This window comes from Penaeus vannamei, chromosome 6 (assembly GCF_042767895.1).
Source record: "Penaeus vannamei isolate JL-2024 chromosome 6, ASM4276789v1, whole genome shotgun sequence".
NCBI classification, from domain to species: domain Eukaryota; kingdom Metazoa; phylum Arthropoda; class Malacostraca; order Decapoda; family Penaeidae; genus Penaeus; species Penaeus vannamei.
Window position 1 is genome coordinate 13,570,292 of NC_091554.1, and position 19,102 is coordinate 13,589,393.

At 36.9% G+C, this 19,102-nt stretch overlaps 1 protein-coding gene and 1 long non-coding RNA gene across 3 annotated transcripts in view; both read right to left on the reverse strand.

Annotated features, from left to right (window-relative positions):
• Positions 1–504: 504 nt before the first annotated feature.
• LOC113816891 (dentin sialophosphoprotein) overlaps positions 505–19,102 on the reverse strand; it is a 20,886-nt gene continuing 2,288 nt past the window's right edge. For both annotated transcript variants that reach the window (XM_027368877.2, XM_027368878.2), the window contains exons 2-9: positions 8,818–10,539; positions 6,750–6,916; positions 5,299–5,469; positions 5,047–5,185; positions 4,221–4,359; positions 3,998–4,117; positions 3,230–3,359; positions 505–2,428 (exon numbers count right to left, since the gene is read on the reverse strand). In XM_027368877.2, coding sequence (XP_027224678.1) covers positions 2,198–2,428; positions 3,230–3,359; positions 3,998–4,117; positions 4,221–4,359; positions 5,047–5,185; positions 5,299–5,469; positions 6,750–6,916; positions 8,818–10,539 — 2,819 coding nt within the window. In that variant the 3' untranslated portion in view covers positions 505–2,197. The remainder of the gene's footprint in view (positions 2,429–3,229; positions 3,360–3,997; positions 4,118–4,220; positions 4,360–5,046; positions 5,186–5,298; positions 5,470–6,749; positions 6,917–8,817; positions 10,540–19,102) is intronic.
• LOC138862015 (uncharacterized) lies at positions 12,480–13,855 on the reverse strand. The gene is made up of 2 exons (XR_011398615.1): positions 13,676–13,855; positions 12,480–13,600 (listed from the first exon to the last, which is right to left on the reverse strand). It is a non-coding gene; the product is annotated as an uncharacterized lncRNA (long non-coding RNA).

Sequence of the window (19,102 nt, forward strand, 5' to 3'; positions counted from 1 at the left end):
TTTGGATAAAGAAATCTTCTCCAAGTAACTTGTTTACTGGTGCCCATTATAGGCATTAGAAAATCCACTGGCTTGAGTCATTCCCTCTTTTATTTCACCCATAAGTGTTACCTATTTACACTGATCTCACAGACAGAAAAGGGAGTAAAGAGCCACCTATCAAGTTGATTAGGGGGTATGCATACAATGCAGAGGATACATCTTTTAGCTCTTTAACAATTAATTCAAAATGGGACAAACAAACTTTAGGAAAAGAAACTGCATTTTGGCCCATCATCATCTCGGACTGAATAATTCATAACACTAAAGTAGGATGTAATACCTTGCTTTCCCATAATACTAAATAGACCAGAAAGTGTGTAAAGTAAACCAAATGAATGGTGGTAATGGGTCAATTTTACGTTACAAAAATTACTAGGATTACAGGTTAGGATGGGTGTGAGCAAACAAAATTAGAAGAGACTGAGACAGTATCCTGAAGGCTTGAAAAATTAAAAGTGTTGATTCATAATGAAATCCTTTTATTTTTCAAATCTGACTTAACCCAATTTGTGGATAACAGTGCATTTATACACAGTTACCAAATGCACTGACTGTTTTAATTTAACTAAACTCTTCATACTTGAGGAAATCTAATGCATGAGTCAATAATAAACTGCAAATAGATGATGGTTGCTTGTGCTTCAAAGAGTGCACAAATATAAAAGATGATTCTGGATGATTTTTGAAAAATACAAAATAACCCATCCCATTCTCATGTTTAAACTGTGTTCCTCTGGATAATCATTATCTGTAATATGTGTGATTTTGTGATAACAAAATGCATGCACTGTAGTTTTCCATTTCAAGTGAGAAGTCATAAATAGACATTTCATCTTTAAAGTCAGTATAAAGAATGAAGTCCTTTTACAGAATCACAAGCTATGAACAAGAAGAAGCTAAGTATAAAGTAAGAAATGATAAACAGGCATTTGTTCATATCCAGAGAGAAATAATGTACACATTTTTGGTACAAACTGACATGCAGTAATAAACATCAGCTCATTTAAACTGACACAACCTTTTAAATATGTTCTGTGTTACTTGAATGTACTGATGGTTCAGAACAGGAGACCACTTCAAGAAAACCCTCTTAAGGGCCATGCAACAAAAAAGTAAACTATAAAGGGAATGAGACTGAATAATAACAAGAATTGCAATGAGAAAAGAAAGATAACAGTCATCTGACTTTCAACATATGCAATATGAACTTGTTTATGAAAAACAGTTAACAACACTGTTTCCTGTTGGTTAACTGTTACTTCCTATATTACTGAAGAATAAATCCTATTATATACATTTTTACTATCACTAAGCCAATAAATTGGTCCATTTTCATGTATGATATTACTTACTACCTATATTCTGACTACTTGCTTCTTTGCCCCTCAGGGTATATAGAACAGCAATGCACTTGATCACCAACTTGCATTAAAGTATCAGTAGTAACATACCCTTACTATTCGCTTTGTACCTGAGCAAAAAATAAACCATCACCGAGGTTACTCCCATAGTTTCTCCAAACTAAACTCAATGTTAACATTTGTGTTCTGTACCTGTAAATACTTGGTAAATCTAACATTGCTATGTTATAAAATTTGGCATATTTTAGCAATATCCTTCAGCCTTTTTATCAAACAACATTCACCCATGAGCAATGACTCACTAATATACACAATATCAACAAGTGTCGCATATGGAAAAAGTCTCATATAAGAGTAGTCGCCCAAAAATACAGCATACACTTGCTCAACAAACCATCACAGTCACTCCACTTGTGCATGGTCTCTGTCCAGTCCTCAATCGACCAGTCACAGTCTAGACCGTCTAAACTCTAGCCACTGATGCATACTTATCACATTTTTCTGCACAAGGAAAAAGAAATACCCAGTTTCATTCTCCTTAAATATTACTAGTAGAAAGAAAAGATACAGTAATGAACTTCATTATTTATTAAAAGGAAAAAAAAGTCCAATATTCTCATTTATAAATATAACTAAATCTTATTCTTAAAGAAACTTAACTTTTTGTCTGCTCTCTCACACTAGACATCTAGAATGTACTACAGTGCTCCTAGACACTTGCTCTTCACCAGATGTACTTATATGATACACTTTTACTTCCTTCATAAGACATTCCAGCCTAGATAAAACTTTCATTACAATAGTTTCTTCACTTTACTATTGAGGTGTGAAACAGTCTTATCAAGCTGACATAAAGTATCAATTGCAGTCTGATACACATCATCCTTCTCCTCAGCACCATAAACATAGAGGCAGTCATCACGATGGTCTAGCTGGGCATTGATGCGTTTGTCTAGAATCATTTGAGAAAGACGTTTTTCAACATCTTCTCGTGGAAGACCTATCTTCTGGGCTATGTGGACAATCTGCAAAAACAAAGAAAGCTTTAGATAAAACAGTGCTACTAAAAAAGGCCTTGAAAGGGAGCACTGCCTTACAGTACCATTCTATAAACGTGTATCACCACTATTTCACAATGCTAAACAACGAGTGTTATGTAGCCCTTTCAACAATTTACACTTACACCTGCATGCTTAGCTGCTGCTGCTTCTTTTTAAACACAGATAATACTAAATACTTGGTGTGCTTGGCTAAATGCAACTTTTGAGTAATGTTATTACATTTCAAATAATTACCTTCCCTGTCAACCTGATTTATCTCCATTAAAAGCAGACTGATAATGAGTGGTGAAATAACAAATGCTCATAGTTCTATGCTAACAGTAACTGTTAAGGCAGATAATTTATCTGCTAACTGTTATAGAAAGCACAAACAAATGCTAAATGTTCCAATATCATATTAGAATTTCATTATCAAATACAAAGGTTTGCAAAATGCTAGAAAGATTCATTTACAAAAATACTACATCTGCATTGTGCTGCAACTAATTTCTTTACAATTGTATTTGATGGTCTTCAAATACCTTTAGGCACCTTTGATAAAAATATGCTCCTTATAATTACAGTATTTTGGAACATATCTCACATGAATGCACATGAAATTTACTAGACTTTCCTTTATAAATTGCCAATTATTTTCATTTTATATCCTAAAATTGTTGCTTCTAGCAATCATTCCTATCATAAAAAGAATTTGGAACACCACAGCACATGTTAATTTTGTTGTTTCATAGTCAACTGTGCTGATACTCTTACTGAGGGACTCACCTGGAGGCGTTCATATGGTAGAACAATATTTAACAAGTTTTTCTCCATCATTTTGGTGTAGAGGTCATCTAGGACACTGGCCACCACCATGTCCCCTTCTAGGTGCTCTCCATACTTTTCTCTTGTCTTTCTGTAATACCATGAAGTCAGTCAATACATAGGTATAGGGTGTGCTTTTTACCATGTCATAGCTGATTACGTACGATGACAAGCAATTCATCAACAGGGTCAGTCAGACTAATATTGTGCATGAACTATCCTCTACCTTCTGAACTTTAAACCATGATGGCCTGGATGCACATGGGAAATAACTGAACATCAGAGACAAGCGCTTATACTTTTTCAAGACATGGTACATGGTTCTATCTCTTGTGAATAACTAATTCTGAAGTAATTACACAATCATCTATGGTGGGATGGCTGATAACACTTGATAACTGTTTCACTTTTGCTGAAGTTTATACTTTTATATATAAACATAACTAGTTTCTATGCATGTCTTTATAGACGATGTAATATATGAAAATGGCATTGAGGGTTAACTCCTTGGTGACGGTGACAGATACAGCTATCATTATGCAACAGCCTATGACATGTAAACGTGTCATGACTCACAGCAGGTGGGCCAGTTGTACACAGCCTAGACCATGCCACAAAATCTAGATTATTGCAAAATATTACATCACAAATCAATCAGGCCCAGTCACCATTGGGTTAATAGAAGAAGAAGAAGAAAAAAAAAATTATTGAACAGTGTTGAGCCCTTACTTGAAGTCAGCCAAGGAAGACCTATTGGCAGCAGCAGTGATGGCCAGCATGGCTTCTACACCTTCATCAATATCCTGGATATGACTCTGTCCTCGTACTGCTTTCTCCCCTTCCTCAGACCTTTGACAAAAGTAAACGAAGATTGTGGATCCCATCATACACCCTTTTGTATTGTATTGTAAATCGGAAAAGGTACTTCTTAGGAACTGAAATCTTTCCTTACCTGTTGACCATGACTTTGGAGAGCAACATGTATTTCAAAGCACGTGCCCGCTGCTTACGTGAAGTGAAGCCTGTGGCTGCTTCTTTGAAGTAGGAATAAGCTGTTTCCATGTCTTTACCTTCCGCCACTTGCATAATACCTATAAGACAAATTTTGATACAACAAAGTTAAACATTTGAATGCCCTTGTTTACTGCTTATACGGTTAGCATTTAAAAATTACTTGGAAGATCTCTATTTTAGTCATACAAAACACATTCAAAATTGTCCTTACTGAAATTCATGTAACTGTCTGTGACCCCATGACATACACACTAAGGAATCTTTGCAATACCAAAGTATTTGTTACTTACTGATGAAATTTGGAAAGGCAATCTTTTAGGATCATGAAAAAAAAAAAAAAAAAGTCCAAGAATGGAACCCTGTGCTGCCCCTAACAGTTTTGCATGACTGGAGAATCTGCTTTTATAATCAGAATTTGCCCTTCTTCCAGGGGCTTTAGAATACTGCAAAAATGAACCAACTGCTGGTTCAGACTTGATCTAGAAACCATGTTTGACCCTGTTAGACTTTATACATACACATACATAAATTATGCAATGTGTTGTAAGTGTGAGGTTTGGGCTAAGGTCTGAATCATTTTGTTATACCTCAGTCATTACCTTCGTGTCATGGGTAATATTCACTGATCTGAGGTATGGGATTGCTATAAAAATAATTTACAAAGGCTGTGCAAGTATAGAAATAAAAAAAGACTGAGCAGCAAACTAAGCATTTTAATTGCTACAAAAGCAGAAAGTGCCTCAGCAATGCTATCTCAACTTTACCTGACTGAAGATCAAGCTCTCCCTGCATGTCTGGTGGCGTGTATATCTTGAGGGCTTCCGTCTTGGCTGTGGTGATATTGGCTCTGGCCTTGGAGATATTACCCATCGCATGGTAGACTTGACTTAGGCAGAGACATGCCTGGGGAAATGGCAAGGGAGTTAAATGGAACAATTTCATAAAAGCATTACCATAATTCCAAGAAACAGTATGCAGTCACAAAGTTAAGTGCACAAGACATGCATTGCACATACCTTTACAGTCTTATCTTTGTCTTGTAACTTTTTGGTCTCACTATAAAGTGCATTGGCAATGGCCTCAGCCTTCTTATATTGCTTGGTTGAATAATACAAAGTCATGAGAGTCAGTTCTAACTCATGTCTTAGGTGAACACTCTTCCTGTCTCGTGCCCACTGCACAGCTTGCTGAAAATATATTTACAGATTTATGAAACAGTTTCACCATTAATCCACAATATAAAAAAACATAAATCATTTCATATATTAGCATACAGCCTTGGGTTTTACATATTCATTAAAAAAAACACAAAACATCAGAGCACACATGCTCTATTCTTGCATATAACCTTACTCCATCAGATATTGACTAAATTAAAAAACAAAGCATACAGATCATGAACTCTTTATCAGCTATCAGTCTACTTCTCAGTCATTTCAGGTTACTAAATAACTTTAATTTACAGAAAGCCATAACCTAACTCTGTTGACTAAATAACCCAGCACTCTTGGGGCCTTTGGTGAGCTAACCATTTCATCATACCCTTAAAATATTATGCAAATCAGTATGGATAATAAAGGAGTAGAAATATCAAATGAAAGGTAAAAGAACCTTTAACCACTTGCTGCTAGGGATGACATATGCATACATGCCATGCCCACTGTGTGTTTAATTTAGTACTAAGTACTAAGTCATCAATGAGCCAGTTACAAGTACTACCTGTCTCACCTGTTTACCCTTTTCCTTGATTTTTTAAAATTGTTGTTAGTAAAGTCAATAACAATATATATAACAATCTTTATAACAAAAATAACAGGTGATACTGATAACAATAATAATAGTAAAAAAAAGAAAAAAAAAGAAAAAAAAAAAAAAAAGGTGAAGGTACTAGATCTATGTACAGAAGTGAATGCGACATTTTTCCATCGGCATTGGGTTAATACCACAATGTTATGAGATGCTGCCCGGCTATTCAAATAGTTTTAGCTTACTTGTAAAATACTTCTGCCCCTGTTCTGGACACAAAGAAGTACCATAAGGGTAGTGAAGATTCCCACTGTCCATGGTTATGGTCAGGATTTTGGAAAAATCTTTAAACAAAATTCTGCATTATCAGAACATCAGTGAAGAAGTGAAGCAACATAAAATGACTGCAAAAAGGAATATATTGGTTTGAACCATAGCAAACTGTAATTGTTAATAGAACAATGAGGTAAGAGCCTAATGAGCCTTTTTCATATCCACAAGTAGATTTTTGCATTCTTCATATATCTATATAGCTGGTTCACTTCTTTAGGAGATAAATGTATTCACTTTGTTTTTTGCCTCCATCACTTCTAATTAACAATATATATGATGAATAACCAATTGACCTGATGACTTGGATCATAAATATGCAAATAATCCGATTTCTAAAACTATACACACTGTATCGTGTGATCTTTCCTTATGAAACTGAGCCACTTACCTCACATAAGGCATGTTTACGATCTACATTACAGGGCAAACTGCAGTAATGCGCAAGGAGCTGTTGTAAGAACTTATTGAAGCGAGGTGCGTTCATTGTGGCAACTGTACAGGCACCTCCTACCAGCTGCTCCACCAATGTCTCAATCACTTGTGCAACACTTGAATCTGTAACAATATCAATTGTTTCTAATTTCATGGAATTTTCTGCAGGTGTTCTCTGAATCTGGTAACATGGTGTTGGCAAGAACAGTTATTGTTGTGCTGCAATCAGTCGGCATGTAAAAATGATGTCAAATGCCACTTTATTAGTGATAATAGTGACTGTGTACCTATTCAATTATCATCTTTAGGAAGATCATCAATATCACTACTGATATGTTGCTAAAATCATTATCACGTCATTAGTGGTGCTGCTATAGATACATTATCAACAGTATTTTCACCTTCCTTTTTACTGGGATCATATCATTATCATTATAATACTAGCAATAATATAAATATTTTTGCTTGGAATAACACTACTACTCCTACTTATTATAATTCTTACAATAAAAATAATGACAATAATGTAATCATCATCCCCTATGATCTAGATGATGTTATGGTCTCATCATGGAAAAATCTTGGTCAAAGGCCTGGGGCTATCAAAATGATTGCATCGAGCAAAATGGCCGATGGCAGGGTGACACATAGTTGCGAAGGCCAGGGTGACGGAAAAGACTTGCTACAAGTGCACAAACCTCTTGGAGTGTGACTTAACTCATTTGGTGCTTAGAAGGGGGCTTTAGCATTATTCCTATTGATAAACGAATGTGGAATGTAATGTGTGGCTGGAAGAGTGTCGGTTACAAGGAGGACACCAATTCAACACTGTGCACCAATTTTCTGACTGCTGTGACTGGCAGAGCAGGTTGCATTATGGAAAATTGAAAATTATGAAAAAATTAAGATATGTGACACAAATAACCAAATGTTCCAAATTTATTTACTACATAGAGAGATGGTTTGGAGTCTGTGCAAGTTAATAAACTATTACCATCTAGATAAAGCAAATCAAGACAAGTATGGACATTGGAAAAAGGCTAAAAAGTTCACACAAAATAACTTAGAAAAGGGGAGGCACAGTCTTGTAACTGCTCATGGGTGTTTGTATGCACTGGCCTTTGCATTGCATGCCCAGGATGTTGGCTACTTACTTATAATTAAAATGAAAAATGATGAATGACGAGGGGGGAGGGAGGGAGGGAGGGAGGGAGGGAGGGAGGGAGGGGGAGGGGGAGGGGGAGAGGGAGAGAGAGAGAGAGAGAGAGAGAGAGAGAGAGAGAGAGAGAGAGAGAGAGAGAGAGAGAGAGAGAGAGAGAGAGAGAGAGAGAAGGGCAGTATAACTATTGGTGAATAATAGTGTTTAGGCATTCAGACAGCTTCAAATCCTATAAGGACTTGCATGGACTTAGGTGTGCTGACCTTGAATTGACATGCACACAGAAGTTTAAGGAGGAATGGGTCACTAAGAGTGGGAAGATTGGAAGGAGGGAGGCATACTGGAGAGCTTGTTTTACAATGCTGAAATATTGTGCTGACACAATTTATTAAATAAGTAATTTGCCCTAACATTATATGGCAATACTAACCATTTATAAAAATACATTTTCCTCTTTGACACAGTTCCTGAAATTACTGTGTTGACTAGATAAAGAGTAGCCAGATTCTTGTGTTAATTTCCGTAATGGCTACTAGTTAACAGGGTGTTCCTGATTATTTACAGACAGTCAGCTATAGCACACCAGTAGCAGTCCTTGGCTGCTTCACATAACACAGTGTTATCAAATGCAGAGATACATAGAATTATAATGACTATACTGTTGATCCTTTTTTTCCATTTGTAGGTATAAAAGTTATAACAAACATATACAGTTGGAACTGTCTTCAGCAAAGTATTTTTCATGATCAACATTTATCAACAGGTTAGAAAGCCCTACTGGAATATCCAAACATATCATTTAAGTCTAAAAAAAAATGTATATTATACTAAGTGAAAGAGGGAAGTCCTTGTGCTTTGGATTTACCTTTAATATCCTGTGCAATGAAGGAAACAATTTCCTTTTGCTGGTCGCTAGTGAGGTTGAGGCCTTCCAGGAAGGTGTCAGCAACAGTGAGGGTATCCATGACAACTTCCTCTGGCTCTCTGGAGGAATCTTCTGGGCTGGACTTTAATCTATCTTCCTGAGATTTATCACCTGAACATCCACCTTGTGTACAAACTGATTTGGGATTCTTGGTAGCACTGGAGTCTTGCTTGTTTGCACCCTCCGGCTGCTTTGTTACCCCAGTCTTCTTCGAGTGTGTGGTAACATTAGGAACTTCAGTACTCCCACTTTCTGGTGAGTGTGCAGTTTTGGGGAACTTGGTAACACTAGGAGCAACTGAGTCTACTTTGTGTTTCTTGTGGGAGGTAGGTATTGTCTCAGGGCTTCCTGAGCAGGGAGCATCCCCTTCTTCATCACTCATTTTTCTCTTCACTCTTGAGACACTGCTACTGCTGCTTGTATAATCAGAGCAACTTGTTTCTTCTTTATTGCTCTCATCAACAGACTGTAATTTGGTATCATCTTCATTATTTTCAAGCAACTCACTCTTGCCTTGGTCAAGGCTTTTGTGTGCATCAGATTTTTTAGAATCATTACTTTGCAATACCTCAGAACTGTCACATGTATCTTCACTCTTTTCAAGACCCACTTTTTCTTCTTTGCCATTCTGAGTCAGCTTTGATTCTATATCTTTGCTTGTGTCAGATATCTTTGCTTGATTTTGTTTGGATTCCAGCTTTTCTTCAGATTCTACTGCTGACATGCTGTTGACTTCATTTTCATGACTCTGATTGGTGCTGGCCAGGCCATCTTCCTTTTGGGTTGGAAGCTCACTGCTTTGGTTTGAATGCTCTTCCTCTGTATGTTCATTTAATGCCTCTCTATCTTCGCTGGAATTATTTTCTACTGGACTTTGAGTCCTGTCCTCTCCTGCTTCCTCACTTACAATGGAAGGTGTATTACTGTCCTTCACCTCCTCGCACAAATCATTGGTGCTTGCAGGTGAGCCATTCCCCATGCTGCTCAGCAGGTGCTCTTCAGGGTCCTCTGTGCCTCCATCCTGGTCCTCTGATGTGCCTCCTCTGGAGCGTGTTCTGTGACTACCCTGACCATTTGCTGCAGGTGAAGTATCTGACTCCTGTGTGCCCCGTCTTCTCTTGCTTGATCTTTTGGGTGAAGACTGAGGAGACGCCCCATTAGTCTTTTTGGCAAGTACTGTTGGAGGACTGTCTGATTTGCCTCTCTTTCTGCGGCGGTTTGGTGGTGAATTGGGAGTCTTTTGTGGAGTTTCGGAAGCACCACTGGCCTCTGAACTATTGCTGCCTCGTCTTCCTCGTCTGCGAGTGGGAGTTGAAGAAGATGCAACACTTGCAGCTCCTACACTGCTGGCACTAGAGTCTGTACTTCCTCTGCGTATCCTTTGTCCCCGACCACGTGGTGAAGCTTTTACAGGAGATTCTTTGGTCGCTGGTGAGCCTCTGCCAACACCACGTCCTCTTGGACTGGCTCTCTTTGGGGTGCTAGGAGATGACACTCCACGACGTGTCTTTCTGGGTGGGGAATCTGGTGTCTTTGAGGGAGAGGGTGGAGTGGTTGTTCGACCCCGCCTCCTGCTGCCACGGCCAGTCTCCAGGGCAACCACGCCATCAGCTTCCTCACCTCCACCACGCTTCTTTGTGTCTCTTACTTCTGCAGCTTCATCTGCAAAGAGTTAAAGAGCTCATATTCTGGGAAGAATTTTGAAATTAAAATGTCAATAAACAAAAGTTGCCCTGGGAAAATTAAACAAAAGTTGCCTTGGGAAAATTAAGGTAATGTACTAAGTCCTTTTCACTAATAAAATCAATAATGGAAACAGCATTCACTACTGAAAAATAATAATGTCACTGGTATGATTCATGATCTTGATCACTGTAATAATTTATGATGCTGATGTGATTAATTATCATTAGCAAAAAAAAAAATCTAAAGAAAGAATGATTATCAATGAACACAAACTTATCACAGAAGAGTGCCAATGAGCTTGAACTGAAGTGCAAGGCTCATCCTAAATTGCAAGACACCAGGCTGAGACCCACAGCTCAGACTATACTAAGTTTAATTTCAAGAATCAAAAGAAGAAGAAAGAGAGGAGAAAAAGAAAGTGAAAAATAGAGAAAGAAAGATAATTAGAGTGAGAAATTTAGTTAAGGGACAGTGTTCATATTTCACTTCCTTAACTTCTGTCCCAATGTCAACATCAAGTTGGCTTAGTTTAACTGGCCTGTTCCTCCTATCTGTTGTTTTCATCTTCCCTTGATGTTATCAGCAGTAACTCTCATTTTCCTATACAATACAAAAAAATAAAAGAAAGATGGGAGGGGAGGGAATAAAAGAAGGGCAGAAAAAAGCAAATCACAAGAAGATAAAAAAGAAAAAATGTAGTTCCACCTTACGAAGTTGATAAGGAGGAGCAGGAGGATGAGGAAGAAACAGAGGACTAATAAGAGGAGGAGGGGGATAAGAAAAAGTTACTTAATGGGAGTGCAAAAAAATAGGTTCAATGGCTGTCATTTACTTTGAAAAATAGTTCACATTTAATTTTGCAGTGTGCACAAGTACTACATACATAAAATGAAATATATGTCTTCCTGCATCTACATAAAGGGGATATCTTTGAAAGTTGACAGGTTAAAATGCAAACAAACAAATGCTGTCACTTATCGATAACAAGTTTGTTCTGAGAGCAGTTTGCTAGACCTGGATAATCAGCTTTTGGTACATGGACAGTAGTTAACATTTGTGAATCTTAAGGGGACCGTCCCTGAGAATGGCCACCTTTCCCTACTCTATACATCATAAAAAAATATCGGTTAGAGATAACTGATTGATTCTTTTTGCATGCTATAGAGCAAAGAATTGCGCTTCGTTATATATATAAATTTTAACTTTGCTCCCCCATTGGGGGGGGGGGGGGGCACCCCCCAAAAAGTTGAAAAAAAATCGCTATTTTTTTTGGTATGTCTTCGGTACATCCCAACTATCAGAGCTCTTTACAGAATATTCCCCCAAAAATGCTAGTGTTAGATCAACTCTAGCCTATAGCCATGTAAAAGGCCGAATTTTGAATTTTCTTTTTTTTTTGGCGGGGGACAGCTTGACATAGAGAACTATTTTTGAATGCGTTTTTCAGCATTAAAATATTATTATTTTTTGATTAAGGCAAAAATTCAAAAATCGGCCTTTTACATGGCTATGGGACGCCGAGGCTCTAGTGAAAGCAACAAACTGCATTTGGATCGCATGAAAATTACGCGAGTTGGGAAGTACCGAAGATTCATAAAAAAATAGCCGAGCTACGGCGTTTTGTATTTGGCACCTTGCCAAAGTTCGTTATCTCTGTTATTTTTCTCTGAATCTAATGATATTATATATCAAAAAAACGCTTATTTAGTGTACTTTGCAATGCAATGATTACCAAGTCAATAGGAATTTTCATGTTCAATAGGGACGCTATTCTGTAAAGGTATGTCACTTTTTTTTTTTTTTTTTTTTTCGTTGTTCATTAAAGTTGATATTTTCGTGTGAAAAGCTTAATAAATGCATTTTACCATAGAGACAACTAATCTAAACCAGATAAAAACCTTTTTTTAAAAAAAATATTTTTTTTTTTATTTTCCATTTTATTTTTTATTTATTTTTTATTTTTGAAGAAATGGGGAACTGTGGATGGCAACATTAGTACAAAATCATTCTAATTATAAAGTCCTGGCATGAATACAACATGGTGGTTCAATTTTGAGAATTTCAAAAGCATATGAATTTAGTACATTGAATTCGAGAACTTATGAAAGTCGTTGAATATTCCCCATGCCTCACACAGGGGGGGGGGGGGGGAGGGGGAGATGGTCACTGGGTGTTTATAATTTTCGAGGAGGATCATATGTACGTGAACGCACGCACATAAAGTTAAAAAGATTAATCATCATCATTTAGTAGGCCTACATTGACTTTCATATCTACATAATAAAATTTATTAGTTATCCCTCTCATACCCATTTTCTTTGATAATTGTCAATATTAACAGATTGCAAGGGAGAACAAGTGTAAAGTTTATGATTAGCCATTTGCACCCATTATCTTTACTAAGAAGTGCATAAAATCATGCAGACGCCTATGTGTTGTGGGATATTTGCCAATTTATGGTGCCTAAGACTTACGGTAACGTCTAAACATATTCATTTTTATCGGGAACGCACGAAAAGGATGCGATAGCTTTTTGAACGCCAGACGAAGACTACGCATACAACCGAGCTCAAAATTCCATATAGTTTTTATTTCAGAGCAGGTATTACTGAGTACTATCATCTTCAACATGAAATAATCTGTATCTCGCTTATACATCCGAAGTTTAAAAATCCGACATTTAGGTAACATTCGTATTGAATTGGTCTTTACAACGGTAACTACCAATTTCAAATCAATTCAAATTGCCCCCTGCTGTGATGTACCGACCGTTGAGCGAAATGTAACGGAAATATTTCAATCCTTCCTTATAAGGCTATTTTTAAACATTAGTGCTTCGTATGTGATATACGTATATATTACCACGTAAACTAAAACATATTACCAGGGAGTCTCGATCAAAGCATATTTCGTGTGTAAAAGGACACAAAACATACATTTTTTTTTAGATATATTTCACAAAATATTTCGTCATAAATCACGGTGATATAATTTTTTCCTGATATTGGTATAAAAGTGTTCCTTGAACATTCACGAACTCATATCTATGCGCAATGTCATAATTAAATGCCTTATGCACGATTGCCGCAAGCAAAAGTCCACATAGGTGTACCTGGGCGCTCAATAGCGACGTACCTCTCCGGGTGCTGAGGGACTCGCACGCCGGCTGCAAGACAACGAGCCATAGCAGGCGGTTAATACTCGTTTGGTAGTTTCCTCATCCATGTACCTATACTATACGCTAACTATCTTAATTTAACCCCCTCCTCCCCCCTCTCTCAGGGACGGGCCCCTTAACCCATAAGAAGAAGAAGAAGAAGAAGAAGAAGAAGTGACACTGGATTCTGTCGTGGGCAGATTCTGGGCCAGCCCCATGCGCCGATTTAGAAGCAGCATGGAAACAATTTTCGGCTTAAAAATATGCCCGCGCCAGTGGGTTAAATATATTTGTCGACAAGATTTTGGACATTGCGTAAGGATGCATTTGTCATAACTGCAAAATATTCCTAAAATTCTTATTAAATTAATGAAGCCTATAAAAATCTTATATTTTCTGTGTAAAAGCAAAATTAAATAAATAAACTCCCAATGATTACCCTATCATTACTTTATCATTACAGTATAAGCTGCTGTGGTTCCTACAACTATTGACAATTACAACAGTCCTATATCTTCAAAAATCATAGTCCCACTTGAACAATTGCATGAGGTACCCTTGCTACACAATAATATCAGGAAATAATTTTAATGCTTTCTGCGATTTTATCTATACTTCAAGATCTATTGAAATCTGCTAATAGATAAAACTATACCTATAATCAGAATAATAATACGTAAAAAAAAGACCAGAGACGGAAAAGAAGAAGCAGCAGCTGAAGAAAAAGGCTTAATGTATTTTGAATCTTTAAAAAATAATTGATGATATCTGCGTAATGTAAGCCACTGCTATAAAAGCAAAATTAATAAACATTACTAACACAAATTTAAGATGAACTGTAGGCCCAAGCATCATTAAGTAATACTCTGCATATCTATCCAATCCTGGTATTTTCTACACATGACTTTGATGTCAATGCACTCCACATTATGAAGTTTAATGTCACTACTCTGATTTACAGAATCAAATGTAAGAATATTGTCATGTCCCCAGACTTAGTAGAGTGCAAATGTCTACAGACATTTTATGTAACCAAAAGTTGTCCCCTATAAGTTACAGTTTGGGATTGAAAAAGAGCAACTAACACACTGGGAAATATATGGTAATGAACAAATGGTCTATCTGGTAAAACATGAAACACAATCTCAAATGTTAATAAGCCTAAATAAAAAATAACTGCTTGCAAAAAGAGAAAAGGGTAGCTCACTTTCATTAACTTACTTATGAATTCTTCCTTATATGTTAAAAATTATATGTACTGAGAACAGATGTGTCTTAACCACTGGATACATGCACAACCACTCTGTCACCAGAGTCAATTAATAAGGCCTACCTGTTGAATCTGTTCCCAACATTTTTATGAAAAAGTTTACCCCTATTACCTTTATTAGTGTTATCATCAAAATAACAAATAACTTTCATAAGCATTAGATTCATAAAACTGCAATAAAAGTGCTAAACAGGTAGGGTCGGGTAGGCCTTGTAACTGACTTGTTGGTCATTTACAAGACATTAATAGATTATGATTAAAATTTGGGGAGAAATAAATTTCTCTTAAATCTATAGGCATCTAGTAAACAAATTATATATTTTCTCTATCTACCTATGCAACTACTTATGGTATGTATGAAGATTTTCTGCAGTTTTCACCAGGGGATTTATTCTGATTGGCTTCTGCACTCAGGTACAGGCAGACAAAGCTCCATAATGTATATTCTAATAAAACAAGAGCTTGGAATGGTTCCTAAATAGATATTAAATAGTCAAGTAGGTATACATGCTCCTCCTACCAAAAAATCCTTGGTGGTTTCTCAACTGCTGTTGGAGCACAAAACACAGAGGACATGATATTGTTTAATGCCCAGATCCATTGATTTGATAGGTAAGTGTGGGACTGCCTTCACTTTGTGCAGATTATATCCATATAAAATCCTGAGGTTATCTGTGATTTCAATGACTAGTAACCTAAGGGTGATTTTTTTCCTATGCCAAACCAAGTCAAGTGCTGAGGTACACAGTCAGCCACACAAGTAAAAAAACAAAAATACATGGAACACACATTTATCCTATTGTGTGAGCATTATGCTGTGGCCTATTGAGAATAGATGCTTTAAACCTTTTGCAGCACTGTAGCTCCTAAATGCCTTCAACCAGAGCTTACTCCATCATGGCAAGACTGGATGACGACCGTCAATATCAGGTTAAATTTATCTATCCTTTCTTGTTCCTGTCCTAGATGATTACCTTACTATGAACAGCAATAGTATATAGAATATATCCTATATTATATTCTAATGCTCAGAATGTAATAAATACATTGGATATGATGAAAACTGTAATGTCCACAGGTATTACTTTATACACTGAAAGATATTTCTATACTTCTGATAGCAAGGCTTACTTGACAAATAGGGGAGAAGCAGGTCTAAATTAAGGAGTTAAAACATATTACTGTAAATCTTGAAATGGGGATTTCCTGAGTAAAGAAAAACTGAGGAAATTCCCCTAAAGAATACACATAATAACCTTATTAGCTATGGAAAATTATCTGAAAGTGAAGGTAACCCCACAGTTGCTTGCCTAATTTACAATAGTGATTCATTCTCGGTGTGGCCTTTGTGGCGCTGCTACACTAGTAAAATGACAGCAAACTTCAACCAAGTATATTCTGGTAAGATAAGAGCTTGTAGAGAACTGATGATTTGTCTTTAAAAAAGTAACCAGTATAATTGTCATCTTATCAAATATTTGTAGAGGTCTTTTGGTCTTTGCTGGAGTGCCAATAGCAAAGACGCCACAGCAATCTTGGTACCAATCTCTGTACGGCATTTTTTCCAAAGTGGCATGTCGCATGTGGCATGTTACTTGAAAACAAACATCTGGAAATAAATTATACCTTCCAAACAAGAGTGATATGTACAAAATCACTTGGCTCCCTCCTTAATATCTTTTCAGTGTGTAATGTGCCACCTTGGACTGCATTATAAAATTTAATCAAGCTATGAAATCTTGTGGTTAATGATTAAGGGAAAAAAAAAAAAAAAAAAAAAAAAAAAAAAAAAAAATGATAAGTTGTTCAAAAGACAATAAGTTGTGGATGTATGATATTTACATTAATTAGTTCTGAAATTGACATTTTTTCCTGCAACATTTGGGAACACTGACAAGTGAATTAAGTGTGACATATGCTGTGCATAACTTAGTCTGAATTCATTGATACTGGTAATTTCTCAGTTTCATAATTCCTTCTTCAGTTACCCACACAGTAATATGCAGGTTTTTTTTTGGTTACCGAGAGTGATGCAATCTCCAGAGATAAAGTCCCAAAACCAAGGTATCATGGGAACCCAAAAATGCTAATTCTTATAGTATGGACACACTTGCCCAAGTCCCAAACTCCACATCACAAAATTTAATCGTTAATCTAAGTTGACATGACTGGGTGTGCACTGCTCAGGGGGCGGATTGATGGAGGGGGGTCTACCCCCTAACAACCCACAGGAAACATTGTCTTCACAAGATTGAGCAATTGAGCTGAAACTCGGGAGCACTGAGTCGACTTAGGTTGAGATTGACATTTTCCATGAGCTTTATATGTGGCGTTACTGTTAGTGTCTGCAGATTGTTACTTGTACTGACATCTGCAACTTCTTATCCTCTACAATAATATTATACACAATCTGCCCTAACTTAGTACATCCATACCATAAAGATTAACCCCTCAAAACCAAACCTAACCTTTCACATACCTATTCATTCCCTAGACTGGGGGCAAAACCCCCTGTACACCCTCTTTATTAGCATTTTGCACCAACTTATAGAAAAAGGACATTCAGAACTCTGGCTGCGTTAGGGTGTTGTGGACTTAGCCTCTGAGGGGTGACATGCAGCAAGTATCTTTGTCATTTCTGAGTAAATATGAGGTGTACCCGAGTTGTTCATGATTATATTTCTTATGCTCTAAATGGCGGTAGCCATTTCCCTCCAACTCTCTTCTTTGCTCTTAGTAACATTAGTATATCTATATCTAATAACTGCACTAAGATAAGAAAATTCTAGGTACACTGTCATAAAGATATGTAAAAAATACACACTGATATCTGATATGATCTGCGCAGATAAAGAATAATGTCAGAAATTTAAAAATAGGTTGCAACAAATGCCATGCTGAGGCACCCTCCACTCGCGCTCACTGCGGCTAAGTCTGTGTGTGTGAAACACGCCTATGTCTATGTGAAGATTTCAAAGCAACTTCCCTCAGACTGCACATGTATGTCATGTGACGTCACTACCATTAACGTTATGATAACTACTACTAGTATTTCATATCTCTTGCAAATTACCAGAGTGGATTTTTTTTTTAAATTTTGTATTGTATTATTCACTTTATACTATATTCTCATATACACAATCCGCCCATAAACATTAATTTATATTACATTATTTGCTACTTGCAGTTCACGAGTGTCGGGTTTGGTTTAAGACATGGAAAGGCATGTCTGTCACTTGTGCAATTATGGTTTTGGGGATTTTATAAAACAAATACAGGGTAATTCTTTGGGAGGGGGTGAGGGGGGGGGGTGATGATTTCGTTCATACCATGCATTTCAAAAAGCAAAAGGAATATAGGGAATTGAGAATAAGAGCCACGGATAGTATTTCAGATGACAAAGATGGAAAATGTAAAAACCCAAGAGAAGATTTGGCCACGGATGATGTGGTTTATTCACAAACACGTGAATAAACCACATCTTAAATGCACAAACTACCAAAAAAAAAAAAAAAAAAAAAAAAAAAAAAAAAAAAAAGACCCCCTCCCAATTGTCTAACTTCCCTACCGGTGCCTCTAGATCACCAATGACTACATTTAGAAGTACAAAATGAGTTTACCTTAAAGTTGAGGGAACAATGGTTGGGAAGTGAGGAACCACAGACAAAATTCTACAACTGGAACACAGTTATTGTATTTCACGGAGTTCAGTGTTATCCCCGATATTGTAACGATTTCAGTGTGATCGATTTCACTGCAAAGTTAGAAAAATTTAAAAAGCAAGTAGCACTATAAACAACCTTCACCTTGGAACAAACAATGGGAACTGTGACAACAGAACTGTCATATTTGTCGGGAGAGGGCAGCAATGTGTAAGTATGGATGTACCGTGTATTTCTATTGAAACTATGGTAGGGTAAAATCAATCGCATTGTGTGTTTAAGAAATGAACATAATTGGCTACAAAATTGGTGTGCAGGGCTGGCCCAAAATCTGTCTGCATGTGGCCACGGCCCGCGCCGTATTTGGAGAGTGAGCTCGGATCCAACATCACACTGGGATGCCCAGTAATGTTTATCTTTCCGGGTGTCTCATATATGGGACACCTGTTG